Source organism: Leptonychotes weddellii, chromosome 16 (genome assembly GCF_054177405.1).
Source record: "Leptonychotes weddellii isolate Sample4059 chromosome 16, ASM5417740v2, whole genome shotgun sequence".
NCBI lineage: Eukaryota > Metazoa > Chordata > Mammalia > Carnivora > Phocidae > Leptonychotes > Leptonychotes weddellii.
In genome coordinates, this window is record NC_138384.1 from 44,140,632 (window position 1) to 44,159,522 (window position 18,891).

The 18,891-nt window shown below is 53.0% G+C and overlaps 1 protein-coding gene across 2 annotated transcripts; it reads right to left on the reverse strand.

The window, feature by feature from the left end:
- Nucleotides 1-3,203: 3,203 nt before the first annotated feature.
- DACT3 (dishevelled binding antagonist of beta catenin 3) lies at nt 3,204-13,084 on the reverse strand. Of its 2 annotated transcripts, none has more exons than XM_081807152.1 (4): nt 12,727-13,084; nt 6,746-6,842; nt 6,427-6,579; nt 3,204-5,473 (listed from the first exon to the last, which is right to left on the reverse strand). In XM_081807152.1, exons 1-4 carry the CDS (start codon nt 12,973-12,975, stop codon nt 4,077-4,079), a joined length of 1,896 nt encoding a protein of 631 aa, XP_081663278.1. In that variant the 5' UTR covers nt 12,976-13,084; the 3' UTR covers nt 3,204-4,076. The 2 variants fall into 2 exon arrangements, with proteins under 2 accessions (XP_081663278.1, XP_081663279.1); XM_081807153.1 differs by lacking the exon at nt 12,727-13,084 and adding an exon at nt 9,108-9,742.
- Between the last annotated feature and the right edge of the window lie 5,807 nt (nt 13,085-18,891).

The window sequence follows — 18,891 nt, forward strand, 5'->3', positions numbered from 1 at the left end:
CCAAAATCGTCATTAAGGCCCATGATGCCCCACGCAATGTAGTGGGCCCTACCATTCTCTGCCCCCCCACCCTGGCTACTCCCACCACTGTTGTCCATCCTGCCAAGACATTCACAAGCCTCACTCCCCCACCTCCTTCAGATCTCTGTTCAAATGTCACCTTCTCAACTAGACCATCCTGATCACTCTACTTAAAATCACAAACTCCTGGGCGCCTGGGTGGCTCAGTTGTTAAGCATCTGCCTTCGGCTCAGGTCATGATCCTGGGGTCCTGGGATCAAGCCCCACGTCGGGCTACCTGCTCATCGGGAAGCCTGCTTCTCCCTTTCCCACTCCCCCGGCTTGTGTTCCCTCTCTCACTGTCTTTCTCTCTCTCTGTCAGATAAATAAATAAAATCTTAAAAAAAAAAAATCACAAACTCCTCTGCTCCCCCATCCCACCGAATTCCCTCATATCTCTGCTCAGTTTTTCCCCATAGGCCCTATCACCTTTAACAAATTATAGAATTTATTTACTTATTATGTCAACACCCTTGCCCCACTCCCTGGCTCCCACCCCTGTAAGCAGTTCCTTTTGCACCCTTCTAGAAATAATCCATATAGCAAATAGGCTATGTAGGGCAGTGCTTAAGAGCATGGACTCTTAGGCAGCCTGAACTTAAATCTGGCTTTGCTGCTTATTAACTTACTCCAGGCAAGTTACTTAACATCTGTGCCTCAGTTTCTCCATCTGTAAAATGGGCATAATAGTATCTATATATCTATCTAATAGGCTCTCGAGTTCTGAGCATTAAATGAGTCACCAAGAAGAGAGTCTGGCATGCAATAAAGGCTCAATTTATTGTTAGCTGTTGTTCTTTTTTTATTTTTTTGTTTTTTTAAGTAGGCTTCACGCCCAATATAGGAGTTGAATTCACCACCCTGAGATTAAGAGTCGCGTGCTTTACCAACTGAGCCAGCCAGGCGTCCCGCTGTTATTATTATTTTTTTTTAATGAGTAAGCACTAAAATCTTTAAAAAGAAGGAAGGCCATCCATATGACCTTGACATATGACCACCAAGTGGCCTGTGTAGCCTTTGACAAGTCCCTTCCCCCGAGTATAGTTACCTCTTTGACTCAATGGAGATGGGGCAAATATTCCCAAAGGCCTGACAAGCAATGGCTTTTCCTGGCTAACTTTCAAAACTGACTTGTATTTATTGGTACTCTAAACGAAATACATGTTTATCCATACACACACACTGCCCTCCCACCTTCTACAACGGAAGGAAGCTCCACAGGAAGGAACTTTTTTTTTTTCCCTGCTTTGTTCCTTGCCATTTCCCCACCGCCTCAGTGGGCACTGGGCATGCAGGTGAGCGTAGCAGGTCTGGTCTCTGCTCTCTCAGACTTCAAAGCTACAGAGAGGTGGACCCACCCATGTAAAGACACAAAAGTCAAAGCAGAATAAATACCATTCTTCAGACTGTGGAGTCAGGTGGGGGTTGGGTCCTAGCCTTAGCTCCCACCTTCCTGCTGTGCGATCAGGGTTAGCAACGGCCCCTCCCCAAACTTCTACTTACCCACCCATGAAATCGGTATGATTACCGAACTTACCCAATAGAAATATGGGCAAAGGGTGTGAACAGGCAACTCATAGAATTAAAAATGGTCCAACAAACATAGAAAAGTATATGGTGCCTCAAGGAAACAGGGAGGGAGACATGCTAATTAAAACAGAACACAGTTTTCCCTCGGAAGATTGGCAAAAATATTCGGTGAACAGGTGGAAAAATGGGCATCTCAGAAATTGCTGTTGGAAATGTCAATTGAGGGCACGCTTAGTGGAAGGAAGTGTGGCAATGTCAATTAAAAGTTTTTAAATGAGCATACTACAATGACCAAGCAATTCTATTTCTAGGAGTGGGGCCTCTGGAAATACACACATATGTGCACAGAGGTAGGTACAAGGACATTGCTGCAGCGAAGTTCCTAACAGCAAAAGAACTGGCAGAGCTGACAATCCCACAGTGACCTCTTAGGCAGCTATTGATAATACAGTGATGGGGGCACCTGGCTGGCTCAATCGGTAAAGCATGCGACTCTTGATCTCAGGGCTGTGAGTTCAGGCCCCAGTTGGGCGTAGAGATTACTTAAAAATAAAATCTTTAAAAAATAATAATACAGTGACAGGAAAACATGCCATCTAAATTTAGATGAAATGGACAAATTCCTAGAAGGATACAACTTAATAAAACAGACACAGGAAGAAATAGAAAAGCTAAATAGTACCATAACCATCAAAGAAATCCTTTTTTTTTTTTTTTTAAGAGCCAGAGAACAGGAGCGGGGATGAGGGGAGAGGGGCGGAGGGAGAGAATCTTAAGCAGGCTCCATGCCCAGTGTGGAGCCCAACACGGAGCTCAATTCCACAACACTGAGATTATGACCTGTGCTGAAATCAACAGTCGGATGCTTAACCAACTAAGCCACCAAGACACCCCTAAAAAAATCAATTCTTAATTGAAATCCTTCCCATAAAGAAATCTCTGGACACAGATGACTTAAGACCACCAAAAAAAACAGTGATAAACAAGGCAAATATAAAGCTCAATTTATATATGTATATATATGTAAATATATATAGTATAACTACATGTATATAATAGTTATGTTTTTTTTTTTAAAGATTTTATTTATTTATTTAACAGAGAGATAGCGAGAGCAGGAACACAAGCAGGGGGAGTGGGAGAGGGAGAAGCAGGCTTCCTGCCAAGCAGGGAGCCCGATGCGGGACTCGATCCCAGGACCCTGGGATCATGACCTGAGCCGAAGGCAGACGCTTAACGACTGAGCCACCCAGGCGCCCAATAGTTATGTATTTGTATAGTTACTTAGATTAATATATGTATGCAAATGCATAAAGGAAAACAGGCAAGGACACATCAAACTGATTATGATAACTTCTGAGAAGGGATCTGGGGTTGTCCCTTTACCTATATTTTTATGAAACAATGTTCATGCCCAAATACAACTCAATCAAAGGTCAGATTCCTTGTAGTAAAACAGCTGATCATAGGAAAACTAGGTGGAGACCCACCCTGAGATCTGCCATCTGGTTCTGGACATTACTATATTCAAAGCAAACAGTAGTCGCTCACTAAATGTTAGTCCAAAAGAAAATCATGTCTCCCATTTTACCACAGAAGAAGAGTCCACCACATATGTAACATTGTGCATTTATTTACAAAGAGGTTAGAGAAACACACAGTCTGGCCCCCCTGTGCACTGGGGAGTCACCATCGTCATAATAAATACAGTAATTTTAAAAAAGAAAAAAATACTGGATTGGAACAGTTGAGGGTCTTCCTGGGCTCCCTGAACTCCCTCAGCTGGGGAGAAAGGGGGCACGAGATAGAAGCCATCTTCCTTCCCCTCTTCTACCTCCTAATCCGCCATAATTGTCCAGGGATAGAGGTGAAAGAGTGTTTCTTTCCAGGTGTTACCACCTCCTACTTGACCCTCAAAACCCCAGAGTCAGTGCTCCTTCCTTTCCCAGGGCACTCTGCAAGCACCACCTGGCTCAGACACAGAATCTCTGACCATGGTGCCAAGGGGATATCCTAAGAATCCAGGGACATGGACGGGGGCACTTTGTGAATGGGGGGTGGGGAAGGACACCGTATCTGGGCATGGAAAGGAGGAGTAAGAGGGTTCAGTGACAGAAGTGAACGGGAACAAACGGACTAAGTGTCTAAACTAAAATGGGGAAATTCAAACTGAATTACCCCTTCTGCATACCATAGTACACCATAGTACAGATGAGGAAAGTGAGGCCCAGACAAAGGGAACTTTCTTGCCCATAGGCTGCAGAGCCAGCAGCTGAACTGGGTCAAACAGGGCTCCTCCCCCATTCCTCCCTATGGTGGAGGGGGAGCCTTTTCAACCAAGACTTGCAGTGGATGGGGGGCAGTGAGGAAGGGTCTTTGGAAGCAGAGAAAATGGTGGTCTTTGGAAGGGAGGTATGGAAGGGTCGGTGACTGGGAGTGTGGTGGTGCAGAGGCCATGAAGGGGGAGCCCGAGCAAACTCCCAAACTCACACGGTAGTCATGACCTTGAGAGAACCCGAACGGAAACGCAGTATCTTTTTCTTGAGTGCGTGGGAAGCCTTGATCTTCACAAAGACTTTGGCGGGGCCCGCCGGCGCCCCTCCACCTGCACCACCCGCTGCCCCAGAGGCTGCGGTGGCCGCCACCAGCTGCTGCGGCCACACCAGGCCACCGCTGCCGTCTGAGTCGCTGGATGCGGAGCTGAAGGCCGGCGACTCCCCCTCGCTGGCGCTCGATTCACTCTCCCCATAGCCGCCGCCAACGCCGCCTGTGGGCCCCCGGCGTCCAAGGGGCCCCAGGCGCCCAGCCGAGCACTCCGAGTCGCTGCCCGCGCAGCCGTAGAGAAGACGGCGCTGAGGAGCCGACGGCGATGGGCCGGGCCCGGGGCCGCGGGCCGCCGGGGCTCGGGGACGGCCGCGGCGCCCGTCCGCAGCGTCGATCTCGGCCGTGGAGCGCCAGCGGCGGCAGGACCCCGCGGCCTGCGCCGCGAGCGTGGGCGCGGGGCCGCGGCGGGGCCTCGGCGGCCGAGGCTCTTCCCGCTCAGCCGTGGGGTACTTGGGGGGCCCCGGAGGAACGGCGGCCGCGCGGCCCAACAGACTGGTCTCGGACTGGGAGCGCGCGGCCTTGCGAGCCCTGGGCGAGCCCCGGCGGCCCGAGGCCTCCGTCATGCGTCCGCGGCGGCCGGCGGCCCGGGGACGCTCCCGGGGCGGGGACTGCTCCACGCTGCGGCCGCGGGTCAGTGGTGGCGCTTTGCGGCGCGCCGCGCGGCCGGGGAGGCCGCGGGTGGCGGCCTGCGCGCCCGGGATGTACTGTGCCTTCACCAGGCGACCCTCGGCCGGGCTGTCGGGGGGCGAGGGAGCGGCGGGCGGCGCGGCGGGCTCGGGCGCCGGCTCCGACTCCCACGGCGAGGCCCAGGCGCGGCCTAAGGCGGCCGGGCTGGCGGGACGGCCCCCCGCGCGCTCCACCGGGGGCTCGGGCGCGGGCCGCGCGCCTCCGGGGGGCGGGGACACGTCGGGCGGCCTCTGGCGCACGCTGTTCTGGCGCCGCGGGCCGCCGTCCGCGCCCCCGGGACTGGTCCGGGGCTGGCCCGCCCCCCGGCGGCGGCGCCTGCGCAGGAGCGCCGAGATGTAGCCGTCCAGGGGCCGCCCCGCGCCCGAGGCGTCCGGCGAGTCTGCGGGAGGCCGGCCGCAGGGCCGCGGGCTGCGCAGCGCCACAGCGTGCAGGGGGCTGGGCGTCAGGAAGGGCCCGGCGCGGGCCCGCCGCTCGGCGGAGGAGCAGGCCTCCGGGCCCGCAGAGCCCGCTGCCGTCGGGTAGGGCGCCGAGTAGGATCGCGGCACGGCTGCCCGAGCGCTCACCGCCTCTGGAGCGCTGGGACTGGCGTCTCCTACGGAGGGAGGCAAAAAAAAAAAAAAAAAAAGGAAGAGAGTGGAGGGACCCTCGAAGCCCTTGCTCAGTGAGTCTAGGTGGGGCAAGTTGCCTACCCCGTCCTCTTCCGCTGTCATCAAAAACCCTTCCCCTCATACCGGGTTCATAACAAAATCTTCACAAGACCCTGAATCTTCACTGCCCTGCCTCTGCCTCTCCGACCTCCATCTCTAACCCCTCTCTTCTATAATTCTAGGTCTCCAGCTCCACTGACCTCCTGGAAGCACACGCCAGTCACGTTCCAGCCCCAGGGCCTTTGCACTTGCTGTTCGCGCTACCTGGAACACGCTTCCCTGAGGATATCTGCTTGGCCCACTCTCTCACTTACCTTAGGGCGCCACACAAATGTCAGAGTCTCAGTGACACCCTCCCTAGCCATGTCTCCTAAAATTGCAACTTCCTCCCCAACTCAAAAGGGGATGCCCTCCCTAGCCCCCTTCCCTTTCTTCTCATCCTATATGTCTATATCTTATTTATCTCGTATATTATCTGTTTCTCCCACTGGAAAGTCAGCTTTATGAGGACAGGGTTTTTTTTTTTTTTTTCACTGTCGTATCCCTCACCACTGAAACAGAGCTAAGCTGGCACATAGCAGGGGCTCAGAGACTTACTTGCATAAATGAACAACAGCAGTTGCTGTTTACGAGTGGCTACCAAGTACCAAGTCCAATGGCAGTTAGGGCTGAGGCTCACTGAATATGCGAAACTTCCTTATGAGGTAGGTGCTGTTATTAATCCCATTTTAACAGATGGAGAAACAGAGGCCCAGAAAGAAGCAACATGCTCAAAATCACATGAGGAGGGAGGGTCACAGCTAGAGTTTGAATCAGTCTAACTCAGAAGCTTGTGCTCAAAACCATTCTCTTACTGCCCATTCCCTGGTTCTCGGGGCCCCAACCCCACCCACCTTACCTAGGGACTTGGGCCTCTCGCTGGCATAGATGCCCCGGGGTTCAGAGGGACCCAGGCGTCCATAGGAGCCAGATCCAGAGAAGCCACTGTCCCCACAGAAGGTAGAGGGTGGTGAGTCTGGACCTCCTGTGGAGCTGGGGTCTTCATAGAAGCCTGGATTCCAGGGAGAGGAGGAGAGACAATCAGGGGCCTGGATGGGGAAACCAGGGGTGGGGAGAGGAGAGACCAAGAGGCAGAGACAGGGAAACCTGCGAGGTAGGGGGCAGTAGGAAAGATAGGGGTGTTTCAAGCAGACCCTGCTCCCTCCAAGCATACTCACCTGAGCTGCGCCCGCTCTCCTGTTCCAGACCCCCAGACTCCAGGCTCAGGTCTCCCAGTTGCTGGCCCAGGTCCCAGATGAGCCCAGGCAAGGCCTCCTGAGGGCATGAGGAGAGCAGGATGGTCAGAATGTCCCCAATCCTCTTCCGCCTGGTCCCCCCCAACTCCCCCCCACCGCGCTGCCCTCCCCTCGCCAATGGGCAGAGTTTCACTTTGACAATGAGGCTCTGATATCAAAAGTATAAAAGCAGTACCCAAGTCCCAGGATCCCCCTCAAGATCTCTGTCCCTTCATCCCATTAGAAGTCCTGCTGATTGTCTAACTCGAGTCCTTCATGCTGCAGCTACATCATCCTTTCTTAGGTGGGATAAGCTTCAGAAGAACCCATCCCTTGCCCCCTCTCTGTCAAGTGTTCCCTCCACTTGTGCTCATAGTCCCTTAACCCCTATTAGAACGTCCCTCTTGGAGTCTCCGTTCAGATGGTCTCGCTGTAAGGGCAGTTCGCTGCTAAAAGTTGGTATCCAGGACTTAGCAGATCCCTTATCCATTGGTCTGCCTCCTCCTAGTCCTTGACCTTCTCTTCTCAGATGCTCCCATCTTCCCCCACTGCCCCTTATCGTCAGCAGAAAGCCCTTTTGCAAGTCTTCCTTAAGTCCTTCCTGCTGCAGACCGATTCTTTCCCTCATATGGATAAAACAGGCTGACCATGACTCATATAAGCCTTTGCTCCTTCCCTCAGGAAGAACCCCCCCCCCAAAAATGCCTACTGGAAAGTCCTTCTGTGAGTCTAGCCTGTAGTGGTATTACAGTAGCAAGCCCCAGCAGGTTCCCTTGCCCCAGGGAACCACATCTTCCTCCTGCCCTTGCTTCCTTCCCACCCAGAAGCCTCCAGTGTCTGCCCGCTGCGCCTCATCCCCATGAGAAAGTTCGGTTGAGTCTATCCTGGATCCTTCTTGCTGCAGGAAATGACCATTTCTTATCAGGTGCGAATAAATGAAGGTGAAAACCCTTTTAGGGGAGCGGCAGTGACCAGGGACGGGGCTAGGGGCTAACACAACACAGATGGGGCCTCCGAGACACTAGGACCTAACCCCATTTTGGAAAAACAGGGCCAGATCCAGGAAGAGTCTCACACGGGTCTGGGTGAGGCTAGAGGTGGCAGCCGCCGAGGGCTGACGGTTGACCCTCAGACAAAAGCAGCTTGTCTGGACTGCGGGAGGGAGGGAAGGAGGGGGGAGGAGCCGGGAGGCCAGGCGCCCAGCCCTGCCTATTTAGGGCAGAAAGACTGGCCGGCTCCCCCGCAGTCCCCTCCCCTCCCCCAGCTTCCTACTCCTGTGACTGCTTTCCTGGGCCCCCGTCCTCACCCCTCCCCCGCCCCCCCCAGAACAGAAGCCCCCATCTGGGCTTGTTTATGGGAGGAAAGTCAACAAATCATTCCATGTTGGGCTCCTGCCCTGGGTGTGCAGAGATGCTCAGGGTGGCGTCATCTTGGAGCAGAACCCAGGAAAGCAGCCGAATTGTGCAGCATCAGGGGTGGCTAAAAAAAATGTGGCAGACCAGCCATGTACCCCATGTCATGTCCCCCACTAATCACCCCCTCGCTCACTCTGCTCTAGCCTTGCTCACTCTGCTCTAGCCCCGCTCCCTGGACGTGCCGGGCTGTGTGGTGCTCCTACCTCAGTAAGGACGTGTTCCCCCTGCATTTCTTCCTGGCTCCCTCCCTGGCTTCATTCAGATCTTTGCTTACATGATCCCTCCTCTGACCGGTCTTTCCAAAATAGCTCCCCTGTCATTTTGCACCCGTTGACCTGCTTTTTTTCCCTTCCCTGCAACATAGCAGTAATGACCTCCTGGCTCAAAACGATGCATCAGGTTGTCCTTGGGTTATTGTCCGCCTTGCTAAATGTCCTCCCTGGAAGGCAGAGATTTTTTTGTCTGCTTTGTTCATTTCAGCTTCCTTCCCCACCCCCCAGTGCATAGCACAGTGCCCAGCACAAAGCAGGTGCTCAGGAAATGTCTGATGAAAATGAATATCTATAGCAGAATACTATACAGTTGTCAAAACGGAAGGAGGCCATTTCTACACAGAATCATCACTAAGAGGCGGTGCCTGGGTGGCTCAGTGGGTTAAGCGTCTGCCTTCAGCTCAGATCACGATCACTTGTCCTGGGATCGAGCCCCGCACGGGGCTCCCTGCTCAGCGGGGAGTCTACTTCTCCCTCTACCCCTCACCCTGCTCTCTCTTGCTCTCTCTCTCTCTCAAATGAATAAAATCTTAAAAAAAAAAAAAAAAGAATCATCAATAAGATACAGCATTGAGCAGAAAAAGAAAAGTGCAGAGTATGAGCCGGAGTCAGATTTACCTGAAGGGCCTGGGTCCCACCTCCAGAGCTTCTGATTCCAGTCTGGAGCCCAAGAATCTGCATAGCTTACAAGTTCCGCGGTATGCTGCTTAGTCCAGCGGCCACACTTTGAGAACCACTGGCATTATCTCTGGGACCTCAACCAAGAGACGGGAATTTGCAAGAAGCAAAACAAAACTCTACGTTTCTTGGCATGTAAGCTCGTCCTACAAGTAGATGCATTGGTAAGAGGTCTGGAGGGACTCACGCCAAGGTGACAGTGGTGGTGATCTCAGAGGAGATCCTGTGTGATCTTTAGCAGGTTACTCCCCCTCCCTGGGCCCTGGTTTCCTGTCTGTAACATGGCGTCATTCAACTCCCTCCCTTACAGGGTGTTGTGAGGATTATATGATTTAAAACAGCAGTTCCCGGGCGCCTGGGTGGCTCAGTCGTTAAGCGTCTGCCTTCGGCTCAGGTCGTGATCCCAGGGTCCTGGGATCGAGCCCCGCATCGGGCTCCCTGCTCTGCGGGGAGCCTGCTTCTCCCTCTCCCACTCCCCCTGCTTGTGTTCCCGCTCTCACTATGTCTCTCTCTGTCAAATGAATAAAATAAAATCTTAAAAAAAGGGGGGGGGGTGCCTGGGTGGCTCAGTCATTAAGCGTCTGCCTTCGGCTCAGGTCATGATCTCAGGGTCCTGGGATCGAGCCCCACATCGGGCTCCCTGCTCGGCGGGAAGGCTGCTTCTCCCTCTCCCGCTCCCCCTGCTTGTGTTCCTGCTCTCGCTATCTCTCTCTCTGTCAAATAAATAAATAAAATCTTTAAAAAAAAAAAAAAACAGCAGTTCCCTTTAAGCTCTTAATAATTGCTAGCTTTTATTATTACACGAAAGCTATGAATTTCTTAACAAGGAAAATATAAAGTCATGTTTTACTTGTGTAATTAAAAATAAATATAAAAGGATGGATTCGGGGGGTAGGTTCTGCAGGCCTAATTTCAGTTTTTGCTCTGTAGGGAAGAGGAGGACTTAGGGGGACAGAGAGGCGAGGGCTCCTCTTCCCCCATGCCTGGGCCCTCCAACACCACCCCAAGTCTACACACTCCCATTGTTTGTAAGTTTGACCCCCTCCCTTCCAGGAGCAAAGCGATGGGTGCCTGGGTGGCTCAGTCATTAAGCATCTGCCTTCGACTCAGGTCATGATCCCGTATTGGGTCCTGGGATGGAGCCCCGCATCAGGTCCTGCATCGGGTCCCAGGTCCGGCTCCTTGCTCAGTGGGGAGCCTGCTTCTCCCTCTCCCACCCCCCTGCTTGTGTTCCCTCTCTCTCTCTCTGTCAAATAAATAAATAAATAAATAAATAAATAAATAAATAAATAAATAAAATAAAATCTCTATTAAAAAAAAAAGACCAGAAGGACCTTGGTCTGAATGCTGCTCCCTATGTACCCACAATGCCCCTCAGTCCCCCCCACCCCCTTTTTTTTGCAAGCCCTTCTGCCGGCCGTCTGTGGCCGTCCAGTTCAAGCAGGGTTTTTGTTTGTTTGTTTGTTTGTTTGTTTGTTTTCAAGCAGGTTTAACACGCGTGTGATTAAGACCCCTGGAGACCCCTTGGCCCAAACTTTTCCAGACCTTTGTTCCCCGCTGCTCACATGCCCCTAGTCTGTATCCAGTTCCCTTTATCGCTATTTGGAAGTCCTTTTGCAAGTCTAACTTAAGTCCTTCTTGCTGGAAGGGGACCCTTTTTCTTGGTGGGAGAGAACAGAACTCCTACCCCCATCCAGGATTCTCACCTCTTTTCTCTGAGATGTCCCTGGTCTTTACCTGCGTCCCCACTACTCCTATTAGGAACGAATCAAGTCCGGCTCCAAAGGGAGTGTATTCCTTGGTAGGGGGGTGCGGGGCGGGAGGGGTTAGCATCATAAGACAGAGGCTCAGGGATCAGAGGAGGGACCCACATCCTCTTCAGAAGGACCCAGGAACCCCCAACCGCAGAGGAGTTTATATTTAGCGCTTCTCTGTTCCTCCCCTCCGCGCCGCTGCCTTCCTCCCGCTGCCTGCCACCGCCTCCTCCCTGACGCTGGGACGGAGCTTTGCCTGGAGAGTGTGGGGGGGATGAGGCCTCTCCACTACCACCTCCTGGGGGGCGGGGTAGACAGAGGGGCAGAGAAGGGGGGAGACTCAGCGGCAGGGATAGGGAAGCCGAAGGGCAGAGAGGGGAGACTGAGGCAGACAGAGGGACTGAGGGACAGGAAGGAAGGACACAGCTCGCCCATCCCCATGCTCTCTCCCTCTCCTCGTACGTGGGGTGGGAGGTGCCTTCCCTAGCCCAGCCAGCTTGGGGTGGGGGGTGAGCTGGTGAAGGCCCCCACAACGCGTCTCTAACTTTGGGAGGGGGTGGGGCCTCCCACAGCTGTTTCTGTTTCCAGAGAAGAATGTGCAGGGTCCCACTCCCGGTCGGGGGAGGGGCTGTGCGTGCAGCCCCGGAGTCTGGCGTCAGTCCTCCTCCCCATTCCCCATCTGGGGAGGGGGCAGTGGAGGTCAGCAGCAGGGAGAGCCCCCTCCCCCGCCGCCATGGCTCAGGTTTCCCCAAACGGGAAGCTCTGACCACACACAGGCTTGGGGATGGGATCTGCAAGGGAAGCCAGGGTCTGGGGCCTGGCAGGCTGGGGGGAGGGGAAAAGAGAGATAGGGACAGGGACGTGGGGCGGGAAGAGAGAGAGGTGCAGAAAGGCAAGAGAAGGCCAGGGAGACGGAGATAGAGAGACACAGAGAGAGAGAGGATTAAGAAAGACAGAAACAGACGCCGAAAGTCAGAGATGTGGCAATAGGGAGATAGAGTGAGAGAAATCCAGGAAGAGGAGAATCAAAGAATGACAGAGAAGGAGAGAGGGGTGGTGCTCTTGAAGTCATTCTGGAGACCTCTGCATCATTTTCTACCATCAGAGCACTCAGGGAGTTCAGAAGGCAGACCCCCATGCTGCCTCGACCTGCCTCTTCTGGGGTCCACCAAGGCTGGGACCAGCTAGGAAAGGAGGGAAAGTGTCACGGCAGAGTAAAGATCACCGCGGGGTCCTCAAGGACTGCAAGCTTCCTCTCAGCAGTGATCCCTCCCTCAGGAGGCCTGAGGATCCCCTCCCCCCACCCCGCCCCCTCCAGAGATCTCCAAGCACACCGGGACTTAGGGAAGATGGAGCCCTGGTGGCGGGGCCGGGGGTGGGGGGTGGTGGCATGTTTGGATCCCGGCTGTGTGACCTTGGGTGAGTCACTTGCCATCTCTGAGCCTCAGCTTCTTGCTCTGTAAAATGGGGACTATCACCCCCTTCTCCCCGCAAGCTGCAAGAAGACAACGCATGCCAAATACTCGGCCCAGGCTTGACACATACTTAGCGCCCAGAAGAATCTTCTTTGGGGAAGGGGCCTGTGCATTTCACGAGGCTCCAGCGGAAGCGATGCGGTTCCCCTTCCCCAGTTTGGGGGTGAGCAGACCAGATCCCGCCCGCCGCCCATACTCCTGGGTCTCCAGCCCCACCCCCTGTCCATTCCCCCTCCCCCACCGGAACGGGTGTCTGAGCATCCAACCGAGACAGACAGACAGACAGACACAGACGGGGGCGGAGGGATGGACGGACAGGCGGCCCCTCACCAGCTGCTCCTCCAGGGCCGCTGCGGCCCGGCGCGCCGCCGCGGCATCTTCGTCCTCATCGGCGTCCTCCTCGTCCTCGGCCTCGGCGCCCCCCATTCCGGGCTGGGCCAGCCGCAGCGCCTGCTGCACGCGGTACTCCTGTCTCTCCCGGAGCCAGTGCAACTCGCAGAGCCCGGCCAGGCTGCCCTCCAGCCAGCCCCGCAGCCGGCCCCGCTCGGGGCTCACCGGGAACGAGAAGGCCCGGATCATGGCTGCGGCCCCCCACCCCAGCCCGGCCGGGCCCCACGGCCACCCCTCTCCGGGTCCCACCTCCCCGCCCCAACAGCCCGCCTGCCCGCCCGCCCGCTGGCCCGGCTGTCACCGTCTCATCTGCATAGGCGCCCGCCCATTGGGCCGCCCACCCGCGCCTTATCTGCATGGCCACGCCCCCGGCGACAGAGCAACCGTCGCCTATTGGCTGGAACCCTCCCTTACGAAGATGCCCGGCGGTGCACCCGCGCCCCCCCAACGCGACGCATGCTCGCAGCTTCCTACTCTCTTTGCTTCTGGGCGGCCTCGCCACGCCCCACCGCTTGCCTGCCTTTGGGCCCTAGTCACGCCCCCTCTCGCGTCACAATGAAACAAGTCCGCCCTTGCTCCAATGTCATTGGTCCGTGCCTCCCCGGTCCGCAGCTGGTTCCGCCCACTTGCGGGCGAGCTCTGGCTACCATTGGACTGTCCCAGGCGAAAGGGGAAGGGTGATCTATAAATAGAGAATGGGTCCACGTGACAGTTTGGCAACTGTTCCTCTCCCCCCACCCCTAGCAACCCTGAACGGCTGAGGCTGTGCCGGGGGCGGAAAGGGTTATCGAGTCGAGCCCTGATTTTGCCTCCTCTTCCACGAAGCCTTCCCAGACACTCAGCTGTAAAACTAGAGGCCAGCTAAGACCGACATCCTTCCATAAAATAATGCTTCTAAGCGGGACCGGCTTCACGGGCGTGTGACCAGCTTAGGAGGGCCCTGCACTTGGTTTAATATTGGCTGTTCTTGTCTTGGAAATTCTTAATTTTTGAACAAGGGGTCTCGCATTTTCGTTTTGCCCCCGGCTTCACAAATTATGTAGCCAGTCTTGCTTCTAAGAGTCAGATTGGTTGTATCCCAAATTCTGGAATTGTAAGACCAGCCTGGGTGGAAGATTCTGTGATTCGACCAGAACAGAATCTAAGCGTCTTTTGTCTCCCAGATCGTGTGGGGCATTGCGTTCACCGTTCTACGATTCCAGGAGCCTTTGTTCGACGTTCTAAGAGGCTTTGTTCTCAGCATTCTAAGATGCTCTGTTCTCAACGTTCTGTGGTCCTAAGAGTCTGAGCCTGACTTTGGTTTCCAAGGTTCCCTTCTGGCTGCCCAGGCTCCGCGAGCCGGGCTGGCGCCCCCTCAGGCGGCCAGCCTGTGTCACTACGCCGAGTGTGTGTCCCTACAACCTTGGAGATCTAGCTCCAAGATTCGTACCCATTTCTCAGACAGACCTTGACTCCCTAAAAGCTAGGGCCCAGATCATGTGAGAACTTCCCTCTTTTATGACCCCCTCTTTTATGACACCAGAAGACATCTGGTCGTAAGCTGGAGAGGCAGTGATAACCATTGAGAACTAACTCTGGAACCAGAATGCGGGAGGGGGGGCGGTGCCCCAGCCCCTGCCACTTTCTAGCTGTGTGACCTTGGGAAACTTGCTTAACCTCTGTGCCTCAGTGTCCTTATCTGTATGATGGGGGTCATAATACTGCCTACCTTATCCAGGCATTCTAAGGACTGAGTGAGATAGCTGTCCAGTGCCTTCCATGTATAAAGAGCCACAGAAGGGTCTGATAAATAAGGACAAAATAATCCCAAGGAGAAAAATGAGCCTGGACTTTAATATCGACAAAGTATATTCACTCCCCCTCTTGTTTAAGACAGACCTAGACTTTCCTTAAGCAGTCTTAATTTTCCAACAGTGGGGAGATGATCAGGATTCATGATAGGTGGTTCTGGGGAGCTTGCTCTCAAACGAGATTTTCCTAGTAGTTAGTGTCTGGGGTGATGTCAGGGTTGGGCTTTCATCTCTGCTGTTTGTGCAAAGCCAGTTGAACCATTTCTTGCATAAAATGTTGGATCTGGAACGGATTTAGGTTTTGGTCACTGGGCATTCACAAATGGGTATTCCTAGGAAGAGCAATAAAAAGAGAATTATTAATGGTTGAATAAGGGAGTAACACCAAGATTGGAGGCCCAAGGGCAGCCAATTGCAAGGGTTCCCAGAAGGAGGTACAGAGAGATCCTTAATTGATGGAGTCAGATCAGCGGTCACAATTCTGCGGATTTCCTCGGTGGCCTCTTGATGTTCTTACCGATGATGATCAGGCCTGAGGAGTCCCCAGAAATGAATGTGCAGCAGTAGCTTCCAACGAGAGCATACAAGTCCTTCCCTTGGAAGTCCCTAACCTGGTACTAAAGTTGCCCAAACCTGGTTGGAGGCCGTATGAAATCCTCAGAGCTTACTGCTAAGCATTTGACTTCTTGTTCCAAGCCTCCTTTGGATGCTAATGAAAGAAGGGGTCACGGTCATACTGGATCGTGAAGGCGTGGTGAATTTCAGCCTTCACAGGATGTGGCAGATCTCTTATGTTTGTGGGGAATTGGGTGGGGCTTTGAGAGAAGAACAAGTGAAGTTTAGACATTGATAGAATGAAGAGGACTCGGGGCGCCTGGGTGGCTCAGTTGGTTAAGCAACTGCCTTCGGCTCAGGTCATGATCCTGGAGTCCCGGGATCCAGTCCCGCATCAGGCTCCCTGCTCGGCAGGGAGTCTGCTTCTCCCTCTGACCCTCCCCCCTCTCATGTGCTTGCTCTCTCTCATTCTCTCTCTCTCAAATAAATAAATAAAATCTAAAAAAAAAAAAAAAAAAAGAATGAAGAGGACTCAAAACCCTGAAAAGGACTTACAGGATTGGCAAGATAACAGAAGCCAGTCCAGTTTCTGGTAGGTAGATATCAATCTGCAAAACCTTTATGCGTAAAATACACAGCATTGGGGGCAATCCCAAGACTCATGGAAATCATTGTCTTGTTTATTTGAGGGGTCAGAAAATAAATGTGGGGTTTGTTGTGTTGGGTTGTTTTGTTGTTGTTGTTTTTTAAAATGTTGATTAAAGGTGAAAAACCAGGGGCACTTGAGTGGCTCAGTTGGTTGAGCGACTGCCTTCGGCTCAGGTCATGATCCCGGGGTCCTGGGATCGAGCCCCACATCGGGCTCCCTGCTCAGCGGGGAGTCTGCTTCTCCCTCTCTCTCCCTCTCTGCTGCGCACACACTCTCTCTCTCTTAAATAAAGAAAGAAAATATTTTTAAGAAAAAAGGTGGAAAACCAAGGAGAAGATGCAGGGACGGGACTGGGACCATGAAATGAGTCACAAGACGAGTGATACCACCGATACCAAGAGAAATTGTGAGCGGCACCAGTTGACTCGGGATCAGCAATATTTTGATAGCTGGAAAATCTGGGTGAGTTCAGTGAGGAGGTGGTTCCTGCCATTAGGGTTGTCACTGTGTCATTTACCACGTAAAAGTTTCCAGAGACTGAGTCCCCTGAAGGGGCCGTTAGGGAAGTTGTGGAAGGAGCACATAAATCCTGACTCATAGATGCTAGGGATAGGGAGAGTTTTGCTGTGACAATCAAGTGGTGAGTTGGGAGGGGTCTTGGAGGGGATGGTGCTCGATCCATCTGCAACCATCCTATTTCCAAATCAGGTCACATTCTGAGATACTGGGGGATAGGATTTCAACATACCTTTTTTTGGAGGGGGTGTGGACACGATTCAACCAATAACAGGCCCAGAAACCCCTGGAGTTGCGTTTTAGTCTTGCGTAAAAGGTGAAATTAACGATGGGATAAATTCATTCCGTGGATAAAGTTAGCCTTCGGGGGCGAAGTCACGTCCTAGATAGTGCACTTTGGCTTTATGTGGCTGTAATCCTTCCCAAGATACCTTGTGTCCCTGTGAGCAAGGGCTTGGGGTAAGTATTGAGTGTCAGAGAGTGAGCTGGGTGAGGGATCAGCCACATTTTGGATTTGAGGCGTCTTGCGAGGGAAAACCGCATCCCGCAAATTAGCCTTCAGAGTCCCAGAAAAGTAAGGAGGGGCTTCGGTGAACTCTTGAGGCACACCTGTCCCTGTGTATTGTTGACTTTCCCAGGTGAAAACAAAAAGACTGTGAATCAGACGCAGAGGGATATGAAGGAATGTGTAGAGGAGGTGTTAATCCAGTAAAGCGGGGGGTGCTGGAAGGTAGAGAGAGGCCAGGACAGTGTTTGGAGTGGGAACTCGCGGGAACCTAGGTTTGACTATTTTATTTATGGCCTACGGGTCTTGGACTAGCCATATTCCCGTGGTAACACTGGGGTTCTAGACGGACAAGGTGGGAGTGCTGCAGGGTCCGGGAGCCGGGATTGGGAGACCCCGAGTGACTGGTGGAGGCATGTGAAGTCAGTTCCAGGAAGGGCATGAAGGTTCTATTTCCACTTGGAGAGAGGTTCAGCCTCCAAGATGCACCCTATGTTGCTGAGGCCCAAAGAGAATCAGAATGCGGGGCAGCGTGTCTTGAATATGTGGGCTTGAGGGAGAGGTTGATGGGTTTTTTGGGGAGGGGGCAGGGGAGTAGGAGGGGTAGCGGGCTGAGATGGATAGGAGTAGTCCGGGACTTCGAGACATAGGCTCTCTTGTGAACATGAAATCTTGACGTTCCAGATGGAAAGAATATCCCTTCCTGAAAGATTTCTTGGAGTAGTCTGGGTATAAACCGCACTGGGTAGTAAGGGGGCCTAATGAGTCACAGAGGGACTTAGACAAGCCTAAACACGTGGCAAACTGCGGGATTCATCTTAATCATTGCTGTGTACTGATGGAGGGGGAGGGGGGAACTGGGAGATATGTATGGGGAGGGCGTGGCCCCTGTGTCTAAAATGGGGTAGGATACCCACTAATGGGGATAGTCATTTCACCTGTGGCTTGAGGGGTATTTATAGGCACAGAGAAAGCCTGCCAGGAGGGAATCCTTGGAGAAACGAAATTTTACCCCCTACAAGTTTGTGCCTCTGTCAAGATCAGGGTTGGTGGTATCCGGTAGCCCTGATAGGATGGGCTTTTTCTCCTCTAATTGTTTTAAGTTGTGGGGCCTTAAGTGACGTTATGTGGCTTTGATTTGATCTGCCATGGCATCCTCATGTTGTTGCACTACCTCATGGAATTCTGCAATCAAGGTATTTTCCCATCTGACATCATGGATTTTTTTTTATGATTTTATTTTTTTATTTTTTTTTATATATGAAGGTTCCAATTTCTCCATATTCTTTTTTTTTTTTAAAGATTTTATTTATTTGCGAGAGAGAGAATGAGAGACAGAGAGCATGAGAGGGAGGAGGGTCAGAGGGAGAAGCAGACTCCCCGCCGAGCAGGGAGCCCGACGTGGGACTCGATCCCGGGACTCCGGGATCATGACCTGAGCCGAAGGCAGTTGCTTAACCAACTGAGTCACCCAGGCGCCCCTATGATTTTATTTGTTTATTTTATTTTATTTTTTTTCGAGAGAGCGCTCGCACGAGTGGGGGAGGTGCAGAGGGAGAAGCAGACTCCCTGCTGAGCAAAGAGCCCTATGCGGCACTTGATCCCGGGGACCCTGGGATCCTGACCCAAAGGCAGACGCTTAACCAACTGAGCCACCCAGGTGCCCTGTGGGTTTTTTTCTTTTAAGTTTTTATTTATTTATTCATTTAAGTCATCTCTATACCCAACGTGGGGCTCGAACTCACGACCCAGAGATCAAGAGTCGCCCGTTCTTCCGATTGAGCCAGCCAGGTGCCCCTAAGTTTATGTTTATGATCATATCTCTAATTCCTGGTCTCAGGGTGTTAACGAAACTGGTGGTCAAGATAGAAGCAGTGTGTTTATTCAGGATTGGACCTGAGTATTTGGTCCATGCACTTCTTTTTTTTTAAAGATTTTATTTATTTATTTGAGACAGAGAATGAGAGAGAGAGAGAGCACATGAGAGGGGGGAGGGTCAGAGGGAGAAGCAGACTCCCTGCCGAGCAGGGAACCCGATGCGGGACTGGTCCATGCACTTCTTAGCTTGGTTCTATCACTGGAGATGGAGT